Source organism: Pleurodeles waltl, chromosome 9 (genome assembly GCF_031143425.1).
Source record: "Pleurodeles waltl isolate 20211129_DDA chromosome 9, aPleWal1.hap1.20221129, whole genome shotgun sequence".
Taxonomy (NCBI): domain Eukaryota; kingdom Metazoa; phylum Chordata; class Amphibia; order Caudata; family Salamandridae; genus Pleurodeles; species Pleurodeles waltl.
Genome location: NC_090448.1, coordinates 1,146,530,204 through 1,146,552,707, shown reverse-complemented (window position 1 = coordinate 1,146,552,707; position 22,504 = coordinate 1,146,530,204). Strand labels below are relative to the sequence as shown.

Sequence of the window (22,504 nt, the reverse complement as noted above, 5' to 3'; positions counted from 1 at the left end):
TCTTCCTGTTGTACTGCAAATGATTATCTGCACACTTTCATAATCAGCAGGTATTTGTGTAATAGCTCATGCACTTATTAGACAGCAGGTTAAGACGGCTGAAGACTGGCTCACTTTCAAAATGCCTGAATACCTTTTTGAGGAGGGAAGAAATGGGTTTAGCTCCCACCCTTTTCCCTACCATTTGAGTCTTTGTATTACGCAATATTAACTTTTGTTACAAACTTTCTTTTTACTAGTAGTCACCTCATTAAAAATGCATTTAAGATAGCCATTTGTACCATGGCTAATGGGTAAAGGGATTCAAATGGTCAAGGATAGAGGAGGTAACCCCTTTCAAAATAAGGATTGGATGTTAAAACAATGCCAGAGGTAGGCAACTTTTATTTTGAAATTCACTGGCCATTACAATAATGCAATAACTGAAAATACTTCTATGGTACCGCATGGCATATGTATCTGCATACTCCTCCCAACTAGTGTTGGACTTGGATGTGTACAACTTCTTTTTGTTTGTGGAAGTCTTGAGTCGTGAGGTGTAGTGACTCCTCCCTTAGTTAACAGTGCACATAGGCATGGACTCCATGGTTAGGTTGTTTTCTTCCACCGTCTAGATCGGACGTGCTTTGCAGGGGCTCTGAGTCGACGCTGCTTGGCGATCTTTGTCGGGCCCTCTTGAGTTTATTCTCCATGTCATGGTTTACTGCTTCGGATTGGCATCAACAGTGTTTCTGACGCTCGCACGGGGGCCTCGCCTTGTAGGGTCGCTCTCATCTAGTCTCGCGCACAGAATATTGAAAGCGTAATGGAAAAGTCACCTTTCTGATAGTGCACACAGTGTTCCTTGAAATACTCTTGGACAGATCAGTCCGCCATCTGCAACGTTGGTCTGTTCCTGGAGCACAACAAGGCCTCTTGCTCAGCCTTCCTCGCCTTCTGGTCAAAAAGGCCAGTCAGAATCATCAAGACAGTTGTGCCATGGAACAACAACGGAACTATGATACCTCTGACTGCTTCGAGTAACAGGTCGAAAGAGGAGGAACTGGAGGAAGACATCTACGCTGGACAGACAGCGGCCTGCAGCACAAAACTTGATTGCCCTTTGGAACCCAAGAACATAGATCTGCAGCTGGCCGCGACTCAACTTCCGAAGATGACCGCAGTGAGTACCACACTTGACCCAAGGCACTCACTGCTCCTCTGGGCGTCAGAATTCGTTCTCACATTCGTGGAGACACCTTACCGGGCTGCCACTACCTCCAAGTCATGGCCAGAACCAACCTAAGGCTTCAAAACTGACTCCGGCACCAGAGCAGCTGCATAAGTCCGGGCCTGCCTTGCCACAGCTCCGTCAGCACCCTCTGGTGGATGGACACCAGCTCCAAACAGCTTCTCGGAGGCAAAACCTGGATCGAGGTCGAAAGCAATCTCAAAGCCGAAACAGTCCTCGGCATCCAGTTGCCTGTTCATGGCAGACTCTGACAACTAGCAGCTCCTTATCTGACAGCGCCTTCAGGAGGAGCTGGACTCTCGGCAGCAAAGGTTGTTTATTCACCCTCACATGGACAAGATTATTGATAAGTCCCCAAGGCATGTTTTTTATCTTTTTTTTCCTCCACCCTCCCGCCACCCAGGCACCACGATTACCACCGCTTCCACCACCTCCACCACGACTACAGGCTCAGCTTCACCGCAGAGATCCACTCATTCATCATGGTGACGGAAGCCCTACACCTCTAGTTCACTATGATGTCCGGTGTGACAAGGATACCTAGGATTAGTATGGGGTTGTCCCTCTGGGAACCAATAACCCTAACCTGTACCCTGTCAAACCCACCACCTCATTCCATGTGCTTATTCATAGAGCAGCCACCTTTCACAAGGTGAATCTACACTCCATCCCTGAAGAGGAGAACTTTTTGGTGGATACGTTCCTCCACATTCAGCGTACCACCCAATTCCTGCCAATGTTTAAGGGCATGCTTAAGCCAATGCAGGATGTGTTTAAGGACCAAGTCAAGGCCAGAGCTGTCACCTGAAGGGTTAACAAATAGTATAAGCCCTCGCCGTTTGACCCAGCATTAGAGCCGTAGGACTCGCTGGTGGTACATGCCACCCACAAACGAGCCAATCTCCAGGGCACCGGGGATGCCCCGCCCCCAAATAAGGAATGTAACAGGATAGACGCACTCTAGATAAATGTGCCAAACAATCGGCAACTCATTGGCACATCTCCAATTCTGTAGGGCTGTTGGCGAGGTATGAACGTAGTCAATGGGACGTAATAGGGAAGATCATGCAACATCTCCCTGACCAGTTATTCTCAGTGGGCTCATGAGATTGTTGGAAGAGCGGACCATCTCCAGCACTTCCATTAGATGCGCCCTTGACAGTCTCGCTACTTCCACTAGAGGAGAAATCTCCAGTGTCCGGATATGCAAGCATGCTGGCTTCATATCTCTGGCTTTAAGCCAGAAGGTCACCACTATCTGATCAACATGCTCTTTGATGGAGAACATCTTTCCAGCCCACAATTTAATCAGATGCTGGAGAAAATAAATAAAGACACCAGTACAACCTTTGCAATGGGGGGCTCTCCAGTCCCTATTGCTTATTCCTGTTTCGTGACAGGACAATAATCACCTCCCAAGAGGCTTTCTCCAGTTATCAGGCAACAATTCCAGCCCCAAACCTCCCATGGATAGTCCATGGGAGGCCTACAGGGCAAACAATACCTAGGGCAGTGGTGGAGGTGGAGCGGCTAAGGGATCCACCCCTCAGGCTTCCTCTCCCTTCCTCCGATCACACAACACGTCAGGGAACATTTGCAGGGGTTCCTTTCACAAATGAAAAACTTCACCTCAGACCAGTGGATCCTGGCCATTGTAGACTACAGTTACTGTTTGGAGCTCACTGTTGCACCACCAAACATCCCACCACACAAACACATCCTTTCCCCTCAACACCACAGCTCCTCCAGGAGGATGTGGCCACCCTATTACTTGAATGAGCCATAGAGCCAGTGCTGCCTCATCAACATGGCACAAGGTGTACTCCCTGTACTTTTTAATTCCCCCAAAAAGACGTGTCTCTAAGGCCCATTTTAGTCCTCAGACCCCTCAACAAGTAATCCTGTGGGAGCATTTTCACATGGTCTTGCTCTGATGTCAGACCACTCCTGCTGCAAGGCCAGCATGACCACCCTCAACTGGAAGGATGCCTATTTCCAAATCACAATCCACCCTGTACATCGCTGCTACCTCAGATTCATGGTAGGTGGACAGCACTTTCAAAGCAAGGTTCTGCTCTTTGGTGATACCACCGCCCCCAGAGTTTTCACCAAATGCCTGACAGTAGTCACTACTCTTCTCCAGAGGAGTGTAGTCTCAATCTTCCCGTATCTCGACGATTGGCTGATAAGGAATGCAAGGAAGTGTCTAGCTCACATGCAGATCACCTTAGATAGCTTTTATGATCCGGGCTTCATCATCAATGTGGTAAAATCCCACCTTCAGCCACTCCAGAAACAGTCCTTCCTAGGGGCAGTATTGAATTCAGTCACTGGAAAGACTTGCTTCAGTCCTGCTTGAGTGCAAGCCTTTCAGTCTCAGATGCTTCTTTTTTAGCCTGACCGTCAGCTCACTGTGCGCATAGTGATCCGCCTCCTCTTCATGATGGCTTATTGCATCACCATCATTCTCCATGCCCGGTTACACATGCCTCCGCTCCGACAGGGGTCACAAGCAGAGGATCTCTGGGAAGTGTAGTGTTGATAAAGGCCAGCACCCATTGCTATTTGCAGTGGTGGAACAGCAACAGTTTGTAGCTGGAGAGACCATTCCTAGATGCAGTTTCCCTAGTGACCATCACCACCGACACCTCTCTTATGGGATCGGGTGAGCATCTACAGGACATCACTGTTCATTCAGGGTTTGTGGACTCCCTTCCAACAAACCTTTCACATAAGTTAACTGGAGTTGTTGGCAGTCTTGTGGGCTCTCAAAGCATTTTTCTGCCACTTTCACCTCAAAACAGCCCTGAACAAGACAGACATAACTACCATGTACTACCTACAGAAACAGGGGGGTATACACTCCTTCCAACTGTTGGGATTGGCGTGGGACATTTGGCGATGGGAGATCCACCGCAAAGTTCACCTTCTAGCAGAGTACCTTCCGGGAGTGCACAACGATTTTGCAGACCTACTTGGCAGGACGCAACAATAGGTCCACAAGTGGGAACTCCTTCCAGAAGTCCTGCTCCTCTATTTTCAGCATTGGGGGCATACCGACATAGATCGCCTCTGTTTTCCACAGTCCAAGGGCAATGCGCTGTGAATATTTGGTCAGGGATATTTGCCTTCGCTTTTCCTCCTCTCCCATTCCTTCTGCAATCCTCCCTCACCCAAATACAAGTGGACTAGTAGCTTCTATGTGGGCCAGTCAACCTTGGCGCTCAACTCTTGAGTTGTTGGTAGCCCTTCAAAATAAGTTCCCCAGCAGGCTGGACCTTCTCACACAACATCAGGGTGCCCTCAGACATCGCAACTCGAGGCAGCTCAATCTAGCGATCTGGCTCCTGAAGTCCTGGAGTTTGGTTACTCAAATTTTCCACGAGTGCCAGGTCATCCTCAGGGAAGCCCTTCACCCCTCAGCTAGGGCCTACAATGCTGCAAAGTGGAAGAGGTTTGTCCACTACTGTCTACTAACTAAATTGACCCACTCAAACCAACAGTGCAGGACATTGACTGCTACCTGTTTCACCTGCAATACTCTGCCTGGCTTACACATCCATTCGTCTACGTTTAGCTGCAGTGGAAGCATACTTGGAAAACAAGGAGCATTCCCCTCCGTTCAGAATCCTGTTATTTAAAGCTTTAATGGAAGGGCTTAAGAGGGATACTCCCAATCCCATCCTGGAATATCAATGTGGTCTTCACAAGGTGTGTGAGGTCTCCTTTTGAGCCCGTTCATTCTTGCCCTCTACAATTTTTATCCTGGAAGGTGGCTGCTTTAGTTGCCAACACTTCTCTTAGACGAGTAAGTGAGATTCAATCGCTCATGTTAGAGGAACTGTTTTGTTAAGGTACACACTGACAGAACAGTCCTTAGAACGAACCCAAAATTTCTAACCATGGGAGTCTCTTCTTTCCACCTTATCCAGAAAATTGAACTACCAGTGTTCTTTCCGCATCCAAACTAAGTAGCAGAGAGGGCACTTCACACATTAGACGTAAAGAGACTTCATGTACAACACTGACAGGACAAAACCATTTCATAAAACCCAAGAGCTATTATAGCCTTTTCAAAGCCACACATAGCTGATGGTCAAAAGGCAGCTTCCTACTCCGCCAAGGCTGCATTCTACCATGTTCCCCACAGCATACATTCACCAGACGTTATTGTTTGAATGTTCTTGTGAGACAGCTGGGCCAAGCTGTCCTGGATACACTTTTTTAGTGTTCTGTAACATCCTCCGGCTAGACGCTGCCTTATGTGGGAACTGCTTTTTATTCTGTGTAGGAAGTTGTCTCTGTATATACTATCTTAAAGTGAGAGATAGTGTGCTCAGTGTCCAAGGGTTCCCCTTAGAGGTTGATAGTGGCAAAATTAGATAAAACTAATGCTCTATTTTGTGGTAGTGTGGTCGAGCAGTAGGCTTACCAGAGGGTAGTGTTAAGCATTTGTTGTACACACACAGGCAATAAATGAGAACACACACTCAATGACTTAACTCCAGGCCAATGGGTTTTTATATTGAAAAATATTATTTTCTTAATTTATTTTAGAACCACAAGATTCAAATTTTAGTTAAGTACATAAATTGTTAGGTACTTCACACGGGTAAGTATAGAACTTTGATTTACAACAGTAGTACACACAGTTTTGGCAATAAGCTATTTTAAAAAGGGACACAGTGCAACAATCAATAGTTCCTGGGGGAGATAAGTATTGGTTAGTTTCTCAGGTAAGTAAAGCACTTACAAGTACAGTCTCCTGGGCATAGGCAGCCCACTGTTGGGGGTTCAAGGCTACCCCAAAGCTACAGCACCAGCAACACAGGGCCGTCCGGTGCAGAGGTCAAAGGAGGGCCCAAATAACATAGGTGCCTATAGGGAACGAGGGGCTCCTGTTCCAGTCTGCTAGCAGGTCATTCTCTGCGTCCTCGGGGAGCAGACCAAGGGGTTTTGTAGAGCACTGGGGGAGGCACACACACAAGCACACAAAAGACACCCTCAGCTGCACATGGGGGTCCGGGTGCAGTGTGCAAAGTAGGTGTCGGGTTTGCCGTAGAAAACAATCGAGAGACCTGGGGGTCACTCTGGCGATGCAAGCAGGGCACAGGGGGGCTTCTTAGGCCATCCACTGAATGGGCTAGGATGAGGGCCGCCTGATGGACACTCCTGTACTGGTAGGTGGTTCCTGTCAGTCCTGGGGGCTGCGGGTGCAGTGCTTGGTCCAGGCGTCTGATTCCTTTGTTACCAGGCAGTTTTGGTTAGGGGGAGCCTCTGGATCCTCTCTGTAGGCGTCGCTGTGGGGGTGCAGGGAGGTCCACTCAGGGTGTCCACGTCGTTGGAGTCGCCTGGGAGTCCTCTCTGCAGTATTGGTTGTCCTGAACTCGAGCCGGGGAGTCTCTTTAAAGTTGCTTGCTTTGATGTTGTTTCTGGAGAAAGCTGCTGTCCTCGCGAGGTTCTTGGTCCTTTAGTTGCAGGTCAGTCCTATGGGTCCTCAGAGGTTGCTGGTCCCGCTGGATGCGTCGCTGTGCATGTTCTTTGAGTCTGGAGACAGGCTGGTAGGGCTGAGGCCAAGTCAGTTGTTGTCTCCGTCGTCTCTGCAGGGCTTTCAGGTCAGCAGTCCTTCTTTCTTCAGGTTGCAGGAATCTTTTTTCTAGGTTCAGGCTCGCCTCTAAATACTGAATTTAGGGGTGTGTTTAGGTCTGGGGGGCAGTAGCCAATGGCTACTGTCCTGGAGGGTGGCTACACCCTCTTTGTGCCTCCTACCTGAGGGGAGGGGGGCACATCCCTATTCCTATTGGGTGAATCCTCCAAAACCAAGATGGAGGATTTCTTAAGGCAGGGGTCACCTCAGCTCAGGACACCTTGGGTTCTGTTCTGACTGGTGGGCATCGCCTCCTTGTTTTTCTCATTATCTCCTCCAGACTTGCCGCCAAAAGTGGGGTCTGTGTCCGGAGGGGCGGTCATCTCCACTAGCTGGGATGCCCTGGGGCACTGTAACGGGCATGAGCCTTTTAGGCTCACCACCAGGTGTTACAGTTCCTGCAGGGGGAGTTGAGAAGCACCTCCACCCTATGCAGTCTTTGTTCCTGGCCACAGAGCGGCAAAGGAACTCACCCCATGTGGCTAGAAACCTATCTGGTTGTGGCAGGCTGGCAGAAACTGGTCAGCCTAACACTGGTGTTTGAACTGGTATAGAGCGGGCATCTCTAAGATGCTCTCTGTGTGCATTTTTCAATAAATCCCACACTGGCATCAGTGTGGCTTTATAGTGCTGAGAAGTTTGATACCAAACTTCCCAGATTTCAATGTAGCCATTATGGAACTGTGGAGTTCGTGTTTGACAAACTCCCAGACCATATACTCTTTATGGCTACCCTGCACTTACAAGGTTTTGCTTAGACACAGTAGGGGCATAGTGCTCATGCACATAAGCCCTCATCTGTGGTTTAGTGCACCCTGCCTTAGGGCTGTAAGGCCTGCTAGAGGGGTGACTTACCTATGCCACAGGCAATGGGTTGAGGGTATGGCGCTCTGAGAGGAGTGCCATGTCGACTTAATCATTTTCTCCCCACCAGCACACACAAGCTGTGAGGCAGTGTGCATGTGCTGAGTGAGGGGTCCCCAGCGTGGCATAATACATGCTGCAGCCCTTAGAGACCTTCCCTGGCCACAGGGACCTTGGTACCAGGGGTACCAGTTACAAGAGACTTATCTGTGTGCCATGGCTGTGCCAATTGTGGGAACAAAGGTATGGTTTAGGGAAAGCACCCTGGTGCTGTGGCCTGGTTAGCAGGAGCCCAGCACACTTTCAATCATAAGTACCATCAACAAAAGGCAAAATGTTAAGGTATACCCGTTCCCTACACTATGCAGATCATGTGTATCTACAGTGACACATGCCATGAGCAGAAAATGTTACTTACCCTGTAAGCATCAGTTTGTGGTATGTAGTACATAGATTCACATGCACCGCCCTTCTCCCTGAAAGCCTTTGATTGTTGTAGATAACTTTCATTTTTAACTTTTATGTATTTTCTGTTTCATTACATCCTTACCCATTTTTATGCTCTATCCCTATCCTCCCAGTCTTGCAGAAAAACTGTGAACTATGGAGTCGATTGCCATGCTAATGGTCAGTCATTGGAGGAGTCACTGTAGGCTTCTTCCAACAAAAATACATTGTACATGTCCAATCCCAACACTAGATGGCAGGATTATGCAGAGCCTGTGAGTCTACAGCAATGCATGCCACGAACAGATGCTTACTGGGTAAGTAACCTTTTCCTTCTTGAAATCATTACTTGGTGTGCTCTAGTTGGCATTGTTTTTCTTTTAAGGTGATTGCATTTTGATGTTTTATTGAAAATCTTCATTGTCTCTTTTCCAGATCACACATTCATCCTTACTTTTGTTTCCTTTTTTCTAGTTCTTTAGTGCATTCAAAGATTTTTACCAATACAGAAGACAAGAATCCAGAGGACCCGCTATCGGAAGTCAAAGACCCACTTCCTGAAAAATTGAAAAACTCAGTTGTAAGTTTTTATTTTTGCAAGTATGTAGATTGTCATCAAAGCTAGATTTGAAGCAGGGAACGTATAATAATCATAGTGCATGGTAAATATTTTAGCCCGCAACACGGATCATGCTTTTTCATTCATGGTCAATCACAAAGCTTTAATAAAGAAGTAATCATAACATTGTTAACCAGTAATCGCCACATTACTACTTCTCTTGATAGGAGCCATCCTTTTCGAACTTTTGTGACTGATGTATGGTTGCCTCATTAGGCTACCGTTTGATACAGCGGCAGACAATGCCAGTGTAGAACAGTTAGAGCACGCTACTTACAGCGGTTGTCACAGTGTGGGTCACCTATCTACCTTCTGAATCCTCCCATTTCTCCTTTTTTCTCCCTTCATTTTTGTAAATCCACGTTCCCAACTTTCTTACCTCTTTATCTAGGATTATTAACTTGTGTGGGATTTTTTATGTTTAAAACACTCTGGTTCCCCATTTGAAATTACAGTGTTTAGTTAAACTGATAAATAAAATGTCCGCTGTGAGTGCTGTGGAGACACTAGTAAGTTGTACTTTGTTTCCCTACTGTTTCACCTTCTGCCATTATCACAATTTTATTTAGACTTCCGACGTGCATTTTAGTTTCAGTGCATTGTGAATGTTTTCCAATTGTTTCCTGGACCCTTTCAAAGGTATTCTCTGTGCTCATAATGTCCTTTTAAAAATATGCCGATATAGTTCTTATTCAGCTACCACCCTTAAACATTACTGTTTTGGATTGCTTTCCATCCGCATTCCTGTATTTTTCTATGTGACTTGGGTCTAGTGCTTATGATTTCCAATCCAGGCCTCAACCCACAATTAAAATTTGCCTCGGACCGAAACTACTAGACTTTGGAAACCTCAGACAACTACAAACTCTCCTGAAGATTTTGCGACCTGGCTTAACCCTGGTACCCTAAATGTGTCTCATAGTTGCCGTTGTCTGTTGAAGTAGTTTATACAAGCATTGGTACTGTCAGTAGGTTTGTATTTAATGTGCTGCACCCTACATTCAGACTTCTACCTCTAGGGTACTGTGACCACCTTACTGTTAGACCTAAAACAAGCATGACATACTCAGATTTAGTAATTGATCCCTAGGGTGGATAGTTAAAGCAGTCTGATACTTAATTATGCAGCTGGTGTGGGAAGTAGGAATGAATGAACAAATGAATATTAATTGTAAATGAAGTGCAACCGTTGCCTTAAGGAGTCCCAGGCAGAAAGGTGAACAACCCTACCTATTCCTCTGCAGATATGAATTAAAGAGCAAGGGAGAACAGATAAGTCTTCTTGCAAAAGACCAGGTGGTTGGATATATGGCTCGGCTTCTTACATAAAGTTTTCCATTGAAAATGAGTAAAAATAGAGAAAGAGCATCCTGCTTTTTTGCGATGGAACATGGTCTCAACCAAGCGCTCACAAAATAGTTAGAACTAGTGCCATAAATTGCTTTGTGTGCCATGCGGTATCTTAACCAAGATTTGCTTTTTCACTGGTTACCTGTTGAGGAAGTACATCTAGGATTTCAGAGAATCGCTCCGAGATAAATTAAGCTTTGGATGTGCAGCTCATTTTGCATGGATACTAAGGTAAGCCACGCTAGACTGCATTCTCATAATCCAAAATTAATTTTTTTGCCTTTATATTGTGTAGAAAATAGATGCCTGGAACAACAGCTTTTTTCCCTTCAAGTGAATCACAGATTCATTTGTCGGAGCATACAATGTAAAAACACTTCCTAGTGGGGTTTGTCTAAGGGTTCACAATATATAACCCCTTCCTGTTGCATAATGTACAACTGTTTCCTGTTTGGTAGGAAGTCCACCTTTAATGTTTTTCCTGGAAGTCATTGTATAATCCCTTTCCCTTGTATTTGTCACAGAGATCACAATGTCAATTTCATTCCTATAGTGTTGAGATGTTACGTTACAAAACCCCTATCTGATGGAGACTTCTAGTTGTAGATTCCCTACCATAGAACTTCCCAATTTTGGCAGGCATTTGTCTGGATCTGGAGATTTCTCAAGCAGTGCCCCTGCGCGCCGATCGGCTCCGTGTCCATCGTCGGCATTGCCGTTGCGGGTCCTACTAGGTGTCACCCTGGCAGGCTGCCAGTTCAGAAAAAGCTACAGGCATGGGCCTCACCCCCTGTGTCTGATTCTGAGCCTTATTCCTATGGGCTAGGTTACGGTGAGGAATGGGAGGGGTCGCTGGACCCTTTGGAATACTAGCTCCAAGATCTCATGGACTGGTGTATGGACCTGGGTGAAGCCAGTGGCCTGGATAAATCCCCAGATACTGTCCTCCTCTCCCCCTTCAGTGGCTATGGAAGACGGAGCTTCTTATTCTATGGTGTTGTGTGAGAGTGACCGAGGTCCTGTACCTTGAGCTACCTTTGGTGGCACTCAGGACTAACCTCCTGATGGAGTTGCTTCAGCCTGGGGCTTCCTCCTCTGACCCTTTTTCCCTAAAGCACTTATGGATGTTGTAGGAAGTTGGCTCTGTATGTGCTATTTCAAAGTAAGGAATAGCATGCACAGAGTCCAAGGGTTCCCCTTAGAGGTAAAATAGTGGTAAAAAGAGATAATACTAATGCTCTATTTTGTGGTAGTGTGGTCGAGCAGTAGGCTTATCCAAGGAGTAGTGTTAAGCATTTGTTGTACATACACATAGACAATAAATGAGGTACACACACTCGGAGACAAATCCAGCCAATAGGTTTTGTTATAGAAAAATATATTTTCTTAGTTTATTTTAAGAACCACAGGTTCAAATTTTACATGTAATAGCTCTTTTGAAAGGTATTGCAGGTAAGTACTCTAGGAACTTTGAATCATTACTTTAGCATGTATACTTTTTACATAAAACACAATAAGCTGTTTTAAAAGTGGACACAGTGCAATTTTCACAGTTCCTGGGGGAGGTAAGTTATTGTTAATTTCAACAGGTAAGTAAGGCACTTACAGGTTTCAGTTTTTGGTCCAAGGTAGCCCACTGTTGGGGGTTCAGAGCAACCCCAAAGTTATCACACCAGCAGCTCAGGGCCGGTCAGGTGCAAAGGTCAAAGAGGTGCCCAAAACACATAGGCTTCAATGGAGAGAAGGGGCTGCCCCGGTTCCAGTCTGCCAGCAGGTAAGTACCCGCGTCTTCGGAGGGCAGACCAGGGGGGTTTTGTAGGGCACCGGGGGGGCACAAAGTAGCACAGAAAGTACACCCTCAGCAGCGCGGGGGCGGCCGGGTGCAGTGTGCAAACACGCATCGGGTTTCCTTCAGGTTTCAATGGGAGACCAAGGGGTCTCTTCAGCGATGCAGGCAGGCAAGGGGGGGGCTCCTCGGGGTAGCCACCACCTGGGCAAGGGAGAGGGCCTCCTGGGGGTCACTCCTGCACAGAAGTTCCGTTTCTTTAGGGGCTGGGGGCTGCGGGTGCAGGGTCTTTTCCAGTCGTCGTGAAATGGAGTTCGGACTGTCGCGGTCAGGGGGAGCCTGGGGATTCCCTCTGCAGGCGTCTCTGTGGGGGCTCAGGGGGGACAACTTTGGTTACTCACAGTCGTAGAGTCGCCGGAGGGTCCTCCCTGAGTTGGTTGTTCTCCACCAGTCGAGTCGGGGTCGCCGGGTGCAGTGTTGCAAGTCTCACGCTGCTTGCGGGGAGTTGCATGGGTCTTTAAATCTGCTCTTTGTAACAAAGTTGCAGTTCTTTTGGAGCAGGGCCGCTGTCCTCGGAGTTTCTTGTCTTTTTCGAAGCAGGGCAGTCCTCAGAGGATTCAGAGGTCGCTGATCCCTTGGAAAGTGTCGCTGGAGCAGGGTTCTTTGGAAGGCAGGAGACAGGCCGGTAAGTCTGGGGCCAAGGCAGTTGGTGTCTTCTGGTCTTCCTCTGCAGGGGTCTTTCAGCTCAGCAGTCCTTCTTCTTGTAGTTGCAGGAATCTAATTTCTAGGTTCAGGGAGAGCCCTTAAATACTAAATTTAAGGGCGTGTTTAGGTCTGGGGGGTTAGTAGCCAATGGCTACTAGCCCTGAGGGTGAGTACACCCTCTTTGTGCCTCCTCCCAAGGGGAGGGGGTCACATCCCTAATCCTATTGGGGGAATCCTCCATCTGCAAGATGGAGGATTTCTAAAAGTTAGTCACTTCAGCTCAGGACACCTTAGGGGCTGTCCTGACTGGCCAGTGACTCCTCCTTGTTGCTTTCTTTGTTCCCTCCAGCCTTGCCGCCAAAAGTGGGGGCCGTGGCCGGAGGGGGCGGGCAACTCCACTAAGCTGGAGTGCCCTGCTGTGCTGTGACAAAAGGGTGAGCCTTTGAGGCTCACCGCCAGGTGTTACAGCTCCTGCCTGGGGGAGGTGTTAGCATCTCCACCCAGTGCAGGCTTTGTTACTGGCCTCAGAGTGACACAGGCACTCTCCCCATGGGGCCAGCAACATGTCTCTAGTGTGGCAGGCTGCTGGAACCAGTCAGCCTACACAGATAGTCGGTTAGGTTTCAGGGGGCACCTCTAAGGTGCCCTCTGTGGTGTATTTTACAATAAAATGTACACTGGCATCAGTGTGCATTTATTGTGCTGAGAAGTTTGATACCAAACTTCCCAGTTTTCAGTGTAGCCATTATGGTGCTGTGGAGTTCGTGTTTGACAGACTCCCAGACCATATACTCTTATGGCTACCCTGCACTTAGAATGTCTAAGGTTTTGCTTAGACACTGTAGGGGCACAGTGCTCATGCACTGGTACCCTCACCTATGGTATAGTGCACCCTGCCTTAGGGCTGTAAGGCCTGCTAGAGGGGTGTCTTACCTATACTGCATAGGCAGTGAGAGGCTGGCATGGCACCCTGAGGGGAGTGCCATGTCGACTTACTCATTTTGTTCTCACTAGCACACACAAGCTGGTAAGCAGTGTGTCTGTGCTGAGTGAGGGGTCTCCAGGGTGGCATAAGACATGCTGCAGCCCTTAGAGACCTTCCCTGGCATCAGGGCCCTTGGTACCAGAGGTACCAGTTACAAGGGACTTATCTGGATGCCAGGGTGTGCCAATTGTGGAATCAAAAGTACAGGTTAGGGAAAGAACACTGGTGCTGGGGCCTGGTTAGCAGGCCTCAGCACACTTTCAATTCAAAACATAGCATCAGCAAAGGCAAAAAGTCAGGGGGTAACCATGCCAAGGAGGCATTTCCTTACACAACCCCCCCCCCCCCCCCCCCCCCCCCCCCAAACGAAAGAGGATGAGACTAACCTTTCCCAAGAGAGTCTTCATTTTCTAAGTGGAAGAACCTGGAAAGGCCATCTGCATTGGCATGGGCAGTCCCAGGTCTGTGTTCCACTATAAAGTCCATTCCCTGTAGGGAGATGGACCACCTCAACAGTTTTGGATTTTCACCTTTCATTTGCATCAGCCATCTGAGAGGTCTGTGGTCAGTCTGAACTAGGAAGTGAGTACCAAAGAGGTATGGTCTCAACTTCTTCAGGGACCAAACCACAGCAAAGGCCTCCCTCTCAATGGCACTCCAACGCTGCTCCCTGGGGAGTAACTTCCTGCTAATGAAAGCAACAGGCTGGTCAAGGCCATCATCATTTGTTTGGGACAAAACTGCCCCTATCCCATGTTCAGAGGCATCTGTTTGCACAATGAATTGCTTGGAGTAATCTGGAGCTTTTAGAACTGGTGCGGTGCACATAGCTTGCTTCAGGGTGTCAAAGACCTGTTGGCATTCTACAGTCCAGTTTACTTTCTTGGGCATTTTCTTGGAGGTGAGTTCTGTGAGGGCTGTCACAATGGATCCCATATCCCTTCACAAACCTCCTATAGTACCCAGTCAAGCCAAGGAATGCCCTGACTTGAGTCTGGGTTTTTGGAGCTACCCAGTCCAGAATAGTCTGGATCTTGGGTTGGAGTGGCTGAACTTGGCCTCCACCTACAAGGTGTCCCAAGTAAACCACAGTTCCCTGCCCTATCTGGCATTTGGATGCCTTGATAGAGAGGCCTGCAGATTGCAGGGCCTTCAAAACCTTCTTCAGGTGGACCAGGTGATCCTGCCAGGTGGAGCTGAAGACAGCAATATCATCAAGATAAGCTACACTAAAGGATTCCAACCCAGCAAGGACTTGATTCACCAACCTTTGGAAGGTGGCAGGGGCATTCTTTAAACCAAAGGGCATAACAGTGAACTGATAATGCCCATCAGGTGTGGAGAATGCTGTCTTTTCTTTTGCTCAAGGGGCCATTTTGATTTGCCAGTACCCTGCTGTTAAGTCAAAGGTACTTAAGAATTTGGCAGCCCCTAATTTGTCTATTAGCTCATCAGCTCTAGGAATGGGATGAACATCTGTCTTGGTGACAGAGTTGAGACCTCTGTAGTCCACACAAAACCTCATCTCTCTCTTTCCTTCTTTGGTGTGAGGTTTGGGGACTAAGACCACTGGGCTAGCCCAGGGGCTGTCAGAGTACTCAATTACTCCCAATTCCAGCATCTTGTGGACTTCCACCTTGATGCTTTCCTTAACTTGGTCAGACTGTCTAAATATTTTGTTTTTGACAGGCATGCTGTCTCCTGTGTCCACATCATGGGTACACAGGTGTGTCTGACCAGGGGTTAGGGAAAAGAGTTCAGCAAACTGCTGCAGGACCTTCCTACAGTCAGACTGCTGTTGGCTAGAGAGGGTGTCTGAGTAGATCACTCCATCTACAGAGCCATCTTTAGGGTCTGATGAGAAGAGATCAGGGAGAGGTTCACTCTCAGCTTCCTGGTCCTCATCTGTCACCATCAACAGATTTACATCAGCCCTGTCATGGAAGCGCTTAAGGCGGTTCACATGGATCACCCTCTTGGGGCTCCTGCTTGTGCCCAGGTCCACCAGGTAGGTGACCTGACTCTTCCTCTCTAGTACTGGGTAAGGGCCACTCCATTTGTCCTGAAGTGCCCTGGGGGCCACAGGCTCTAGAACCCAGACTTTCTGCCCTGGTTGGAATTCAACCAGTGCAGCCTTTTGGTCATACCACAACTTCTGGAGTTGTTGGCTGGCCTCAAGGTTTTTACTTGCCTTTTCCATGTACTCTGCCATCCTTGAGCGAAGGCCAAGTACATAGTCCACTATGTCTTGTTTAGGCTCATGAAGAGGTCTCTCCCAGCCTTCTTTAACAAGAGCAAGTGGTCCCCTTACAGGGTGGCCAAACAGAAGTTCAAAGGGTGAGAATCCTACTCCCTTCTGAGGCACCTCTCTGTAAGCGAAAAGCAGACATGGCAAGAGGACATCCCATCTCCTTTTGAGTTTCTCTGGGAGCCCCATGATCATGCCCTTTAATGTCTTGTTGAATCTCTCAACAAGGCCATTAGTTTGTGGATGATATGGTGTAGTGAATTTATAAGTCACCCCACATTCATTCCACATGTGTTTTAGGTATGCTGACATGAAGTTGGTACCTCTGTCAGACACCACCTCCTTAGGGAAGCCCACTCTGGTAAAGATACCAATGAGGGCCTTGGCTACTGCAGGGGCAGTAGTCGACCTAAGCTTCAGGATACCTAGTAGCATGATCCACTACTACTAGGATGTACATATTTCCTGAGGCTGTGGGAGGTTCTAGTGGACCAACTATGTCCACACCCACTCTTTCAAAGGGGACCCCCACCACTGGAAGTGGAATGAGGGGGGGGCCTTTGGGTGCCTACCTGTCTTACCACTGGCTTGACAGGTGGGACAGGAGAGGCAAAACTCCTTAACCTTCTGGGACATATTGGGCCAGTAGAAGTGGTTGACTAACCTCTCCCACGTCTTGGTTTGTCCCAAATGCCCAGCAAGGGGAATATCATGGGCTAAGGTCAGGATAAACTCTCAAACTCTGAGGCACTACCACTCTCCTAGTGGCACCAGGTTTGGGATCTCTTGCCTCAGTGTACAGGAGTCCATCTTCCCAATAGACCCTATGTGTTCCATTTTTCTTGCCTTTGGACTCTTCAGCAGCTTGCTGCCTAAGGCCTTCAAGAGAGGGACCGGTTTCTTGTCCCTTACACAACTCTTCCCTTGAGGGTCCCCCTGGTCCCAAGAGCTCAACCTGATAAGGTTCCAGCTCCATAGGCTCAGTTCCCTCAGAGGGCAGAACTTCTTCCTGAGAAGAGAGGTTCTCTTTTTGGTGTTGTGTTGCAGCTGGTTTCCCAGCTGACTTTCCTTTTCTCTTGGTAGGCTGGGCCATTTTTCCAGACTCCAGCTCTACTTTTTCACCCTGTGCCTTGCACTGTGCCCTAGTCTTGACACACACCAGTTCAGGGATACCCAGCATGGCTGCATGGGTTTTTAGTTCTACCTCAGCCCACGCTGAGGACTCCAGGTCATTTCCAAGCAAACAGTCTACTGGGATATTTGAGGAGACCACCACCTTTTTCAGGACCTTGACCCCTCCCCACTCTAAAGTTACCATAGCCATGGGATGTACTTTAGTCTGATTGTCAGCATTGGTGACTGGATAAGTTTGTCCAGCCAGGTATTGGCCAGGGGAAACCAGTTTCTCTGTCACCATGGTGACACTGGCACCTGTATCCCTCAGGCCCTCTACACTTGTCCCATTAATTAAGAGCTGCTGCCTGTATTTTTGCATGTTAGGGAGCCAGGCAGCCAGTGTGGCTAAATCCACCCCACCCTCAGAGACTAATGTAGCTTCAGTGTGACACCTGATTTGCTCTGGGCACACTGTTGATCCCACTTGGAGACTGGCCATTCCAGTTTTAGCTGGATGGGAGTTAGAAGTGGTATCTTTCTTGGGACAGGCCTTGTCTCCAGTTTGGTGTCCAGACTGACTACAGTTACGACACCAGGACTTTTGGGATCAAAGTTTTTACCCTTGTACCCAGAATTGTTTTGTGAAGAGGCTCTGGGCCCACCCTCCTGTGCAGGTTTTTGGGGGCCTGTAGAAGACTCTTTACTATCTTTGTTTTTGGCTGTCTCACCACCTTTCCCCTGGGGAGGTTTTGTGACCCCTTTCTTTTGGTCACCCCCTGTGGAAGTTTTGGACACCCTAGTCTTGACCCAATGGTCCGCCTTCTTTCCCAATTCTTGGGGAGAAATTGGTCCTAGGTCCACCAGATGCTGATGCAGTTTATCATTGAAACAATTACTTAATAGGTGTTCTTTCACAAATAAATTGTACAGCCCATCATAATCATTTACACCATTGCCTTGAATCCAACCATCTAGTGTTTTTACTGAGTAGTCTACGAAGTCAACCCAGGTCTGGCTCGAGGATTTTTGAGCCCCCCTGAATCTAATCCTATACTCCTCAGTGGAGAATCCAAAGCCCTCAATCAGGGTACCCTTCATGAGGTCATAAGATTCTGCATCTTTTTTAGAGAGTGTGAGGAGTCTATCCCTACACTTTCCTGTGAACATTTCCCAAAGGAGAGCACCCCAGTGAGATTTGTTCACTTTTCTGGTTTCACAAGCCCTCTCAAAAGCTGTGAACCATTTGGTGATGTCATCACCATCTTCATATTTTGTTACAATCCCTTTGGGGATTTTCAACATGTCAGGAGAATCTCTGACCCTATTTATGTTGCTGCCACCATTGATGGGTCCTAGGCCCATCTCTTGTCTTTCCCTTTCTATGGCTAGGATCTGTTTTTCCAAAGCCAATCTTTTGGCCATCCGGGCTAACTGGATGTCCTCTTCACTGGAGTTATCCTCAGTGATTTCAGAGAGGCTGGACCCTCTTGTGAGGGAGCCAGCATCTCTGACTATTATTTTTGGAGTCAGGGCTTGAGAAGCCCTGTTCTCCCTAGATAGGACTGGTGGAGGGGATTCTTCCTCCAGTTCACTATCATCCTCCTCTGTGTTATCCACAGAGGGGTTGGCTCTATCATACTCTGCCAACAGCTCCTGGAGCTGTACTTTGGTAGGTCTGGAGCCCATTGTTATTTTTCTTATGTTACAGAGTGACCTTAGCTCTTTCATCTGGAGATGGAGGTAAGGTGTGGTGTCGAGTTCCACCACATTCATCTCTGTACTAGACATTATTCTTCTAAAAGTTGGAATGCTTTTAAGAATCTAAAACTAGTTCTAGAATCTAATTCAAACTTTTAAAAACTTTTAAACTCTAAAAGAAATGCTAACAGGGACTAACACAAGGCCCTGGCAGGACTTTAAAGAATTTAGAAAACTTTTCAAATTGCAAAAATCAATTTCTAATGACAATTTTGGAATTTGTCGTGTGATCAGGTATTGGCTGAGTAGTCCAGCAAATGCAAAGTCTTGTACCCCACCGCTGATCCACCAATGTAGGAAGTTGGCTCTGTATGTGCTATTTCAAAGTAAGGAATAGCATGCACAGAGTCCAAGGGTTTCCCTTAGAGGTAAAATAGTGGTAAAAAGAGATAATACTAATGCTCTATTTTGTGGTAGTGTGGTCGAGCAGTAGGCTTATCCAAGGAGTAGTGTTAAGCATTTGTTGTACATACACATAGACAATAAATGAGGTACACACACTCAGAGACAAATCCAGCCAATAGGTTTTGTTATAGAAAAATATATTTTCTTAGTTTATTTTAAGAACCACAGGTTCAAATTTTACATGTAATAGCTCTTTTGAAAGGTATTGCAGGTAAGTACTCTAGGAACTTTGAATCATTACTTTAGCATGTATACTTTTTACATAAAACACAATAAGCTGTTTTAAAAGTGGACACAGTGCAATTTTCACAGTTCCTGGGGGAGGTAAGTTATTGTTAGTTTCAACAGGTAAGTAAGGCACTTACAGGTTTCAGTTTTTGGTCCAAGGTAGCCCACTGTTGGGGGTTCAGAGCAACCCCAAAGTTATCACACCAGCAGCTCAGGGCCGGTCAGGTGCAAAGGTCAAAGAGGTGCCCAAAACACATAGGCTTCAATGGAGAGAAGGGGCTGCCCCGGTTCCAGTCTGCCAGCAGGTAAGTACCCGCGTCTTCGGAGGGCAGACCAGGGGGGTTTTGTAGGGCACCGGGGGGGCACAAAGTAGCACAGAAAGTACACCCTCAGCAGCGCGGGGGTGGCCGGGTGCAGTGTGCAAACACGCATCGGGTTTCCTTCAGGTTTCAATGGGAGACCAAGGGGTCTCTTCGGCGATGCAGGCAGGCAAGGGGGGGGCTCCTCGGGGTAGCCACCACCTGGGCAAGGGAGAGGGCCTCCTGGGGGTCACTCCTGCACAGAAGTTCCGTTTCTTTAGGGGCTGGGGGCTGCGGGTGCAGGGTCTTTTCCAGTCGTCGTGAAATGGAGTTCGGACTGTCGCGGTCAGGGGGAGCCTGGGGATTCCCTCTGCAGGCGTCTCTGTGGGGGCTCAGGGGGGACAACTTTGGTTACTCACAGTCGTAGAGTCGCCGGAGGGTCCTCCCTGAGTTGGTTGTTCTCCACCAGTCGAGTCGGGGTCGCCGGGTGCAGTGTTGCAAGTCTCACGCTGCTTGCGGGGAGTTGCAGGGGTCTTTAAATCTGCTCTTTGTAACAAAGTTGCAGTTCTTTTGGAGCAGGGCCGCTGTCCTCGGAGTTTCTTGTCTTTTTCGAAGCAGGGCAGTCCTCAGAGGATTCAGAGGTCGCTGATCCCTTGGAAAGCGTCGCTGGAGCAGGGTTCTTTGGAAGGCAGGAGACAGGCCGGTAAGTCTGGGGCCAAGGCAGTTGGTGTCTTCTGGTCTTCCTCTGCAGGGGTCTTTCAGCTCAGCAGTCCTTCTTCTTGTAGTTGCAGGAATCTAATTTCTAGGTTCAGGGAGAGCCCTTAAATACTAAATTTAAGGGCGTGTTTAGGTCTGGGGGGTTAGTAGCCAATGGCTACTAGCCCTGAGGGTGAGTACACCCTCTTTGTGCCTCCTCCCAAGGGGAGGGGGTCACATCCCTAATCCTATTGGGGGAATCCTCCATCTGCAAGATGGAGGATTTCTAAAAGTTAGTCACTTCAGCTCAGGACACCTTAGGGGCTGTCCTGACTGGCCAGTGACTCCTCCTTGTTGCTTTCTTTGTTCCCTCCAGCCTTGCTGCCAAAAGTGGGGGCCGTGGCCGGAGGGGGCGGGCAACTCCACTAAGCTGGAGTGCCCTGCTGTGCTGTGACAAAAGGGTGAGCCTTTGAGGCTCACCGCCAGGTGTTACAGCTCCTGCCTGGGGGAGGTGTTAGCATCTCCACCCAGTGCAGGCTTTGTTACTGGCCTCAGAGTGACAAAGGCACTCTCCCCATGGGGCCAGCAACATGTCTCTAGTGTGGCAGGCTGCTGGAACCAGTCAGCCTACACAGATAGTCGGTTAGGTTTCAGGGGGCACCTCTAAGGTGCCCTCTGTGGTGTATTTTACAATAAAATGTACACTGGCATCAGTGTGCATTTATTGTGCTGAGAAGTTTGATACCAAACTTCCCAGTTTTCAGTGTAGCCATTATGGTGCTGTGGAGTTAGTGTTTGACAGACTCCCAGGCCATATACTCTTATGGCTACCCTGCACTTACAATGTCTAAGGTTTTGCTTAGACACTGTAGGGGCACAGTGCTCATGCACTGGTACCCTCACCTATGGTATAGTGCACCCTGCCTTAGGGCTGTAAGACCTGCTAGAGGGGTGTCTTACCTATACTGCATAGGCAGTGAGAGGCTGGCATGGCACCCTGAGGGGAGTGCCATGTCGACTTACTCATTTTGTTCTCACTAGCACACACAAGCTGGTAAGCAGTGTGTCTGTGCTGAGTGAGGGGTCTCCAGGGTGGCATAAGACATGCTGCAGCCCTTAGAGACCTTCCCTGGCATCAGGGCCCTTGGTACCAGAGGTACCAGTTACAAGGGACTTATCTGGATGCCAGGGTGTGCCAATTGTGGAATCAAAAGTACAGGTTAGGGAAAGAACACTGGTGCTGGGGCCTGGTTAGCAGGCCTCAGCACACTTTCAATTCAAAACATAGCATCAGCAAAGGCAAAAAGTCAGGGGGTAACCATGCCAAGGAGGCATTTCCTTACACAACCCCCACCCCCCCCCCCCCCCCCAAACGAAAGAGGATGAGACTAACCTTTCCCAAGAGAGTCTTCATTTTCTAAGTGGAAGAACCTGGAAAGGCCATCTGCATTGGCATGGGCAGTCCCAGGTCTGTGTTCCACTATAAAGTCCATTCCCTGTAGGGAGATGGACCACCTCAACAGTTTTGGATTTTCACCTTTCATTTGCATCAGCCATCTGAGAGGTCTGTGGTCAGTCTGAACTAGGAAGTGAGTACCAAAGAGGTATGGTCTCAACTTCTTCAGGGACCAAACCACAGCAAAGGCCTCCCTCTCAATGGCACTCCAACGCTGCTCCCTGGGGAGTAACTTCCTGCTAATGAAAGCAACAGGCTGGTCAAGGCCATCATCATTTGTTTGGGACAAAACTGCCCCTATCCCATGTTCAGAGGCATCTGTTTGCACAATGAATTGCTTGGAGTAATCTGGAGCTTTTAGAACTGGTGCGGTGCACATAGCTTGCTTCAGGGTGTCAAAGACCTGTTGGCATTCTACAGTCCAGTTTACTTTCTTGGGCATTTTCTTGGAGGTGAGTTCTGTGAGGGCTGTCACAATGGATCCATATCCCTTCACAAACCTCCTATAGTACCCAGTCAAGCCAAGGAATGCCCTGACTTGAGTCTGGGTTTTTGGAGCTACCCAGTCCAGAATAGTCTGGATCTTGGGTTGGAGTGGCTGAACTTGGCCTCCACCTACAAGGTGTCCCAAGTAAACCACAGTTCCCTGCCCTATCTGGCATTT

General features: G+C 48.2%; 1 protein-coding gene across 5 annotated transcripts in view; it reads left to right on the top strand.

Annotated features, from left to right (window-relative positions):
* The window catches only part of PCNX1 (pecanex 1), a 436,152-nt gene that overhangs the window by 238,314 nt on the left and 175,334 nt on the right, over window positions 1-22,504 (top strand). For all 5 annotated transcript variants that reach the window (XM_069208962.1, XM_069208959.1, XM_069208961.1 and 2 more), the window contains exon 18: window positions 8,664-8,769. In XM_069208962.1, the coding sequence (XP_069065063.1) occupies window positions 8,664-8,769 (106 nt within the window). The remainder of the gene's footprint in view (window positions 1-8,663; window positions 8,770-22,504) is intronic.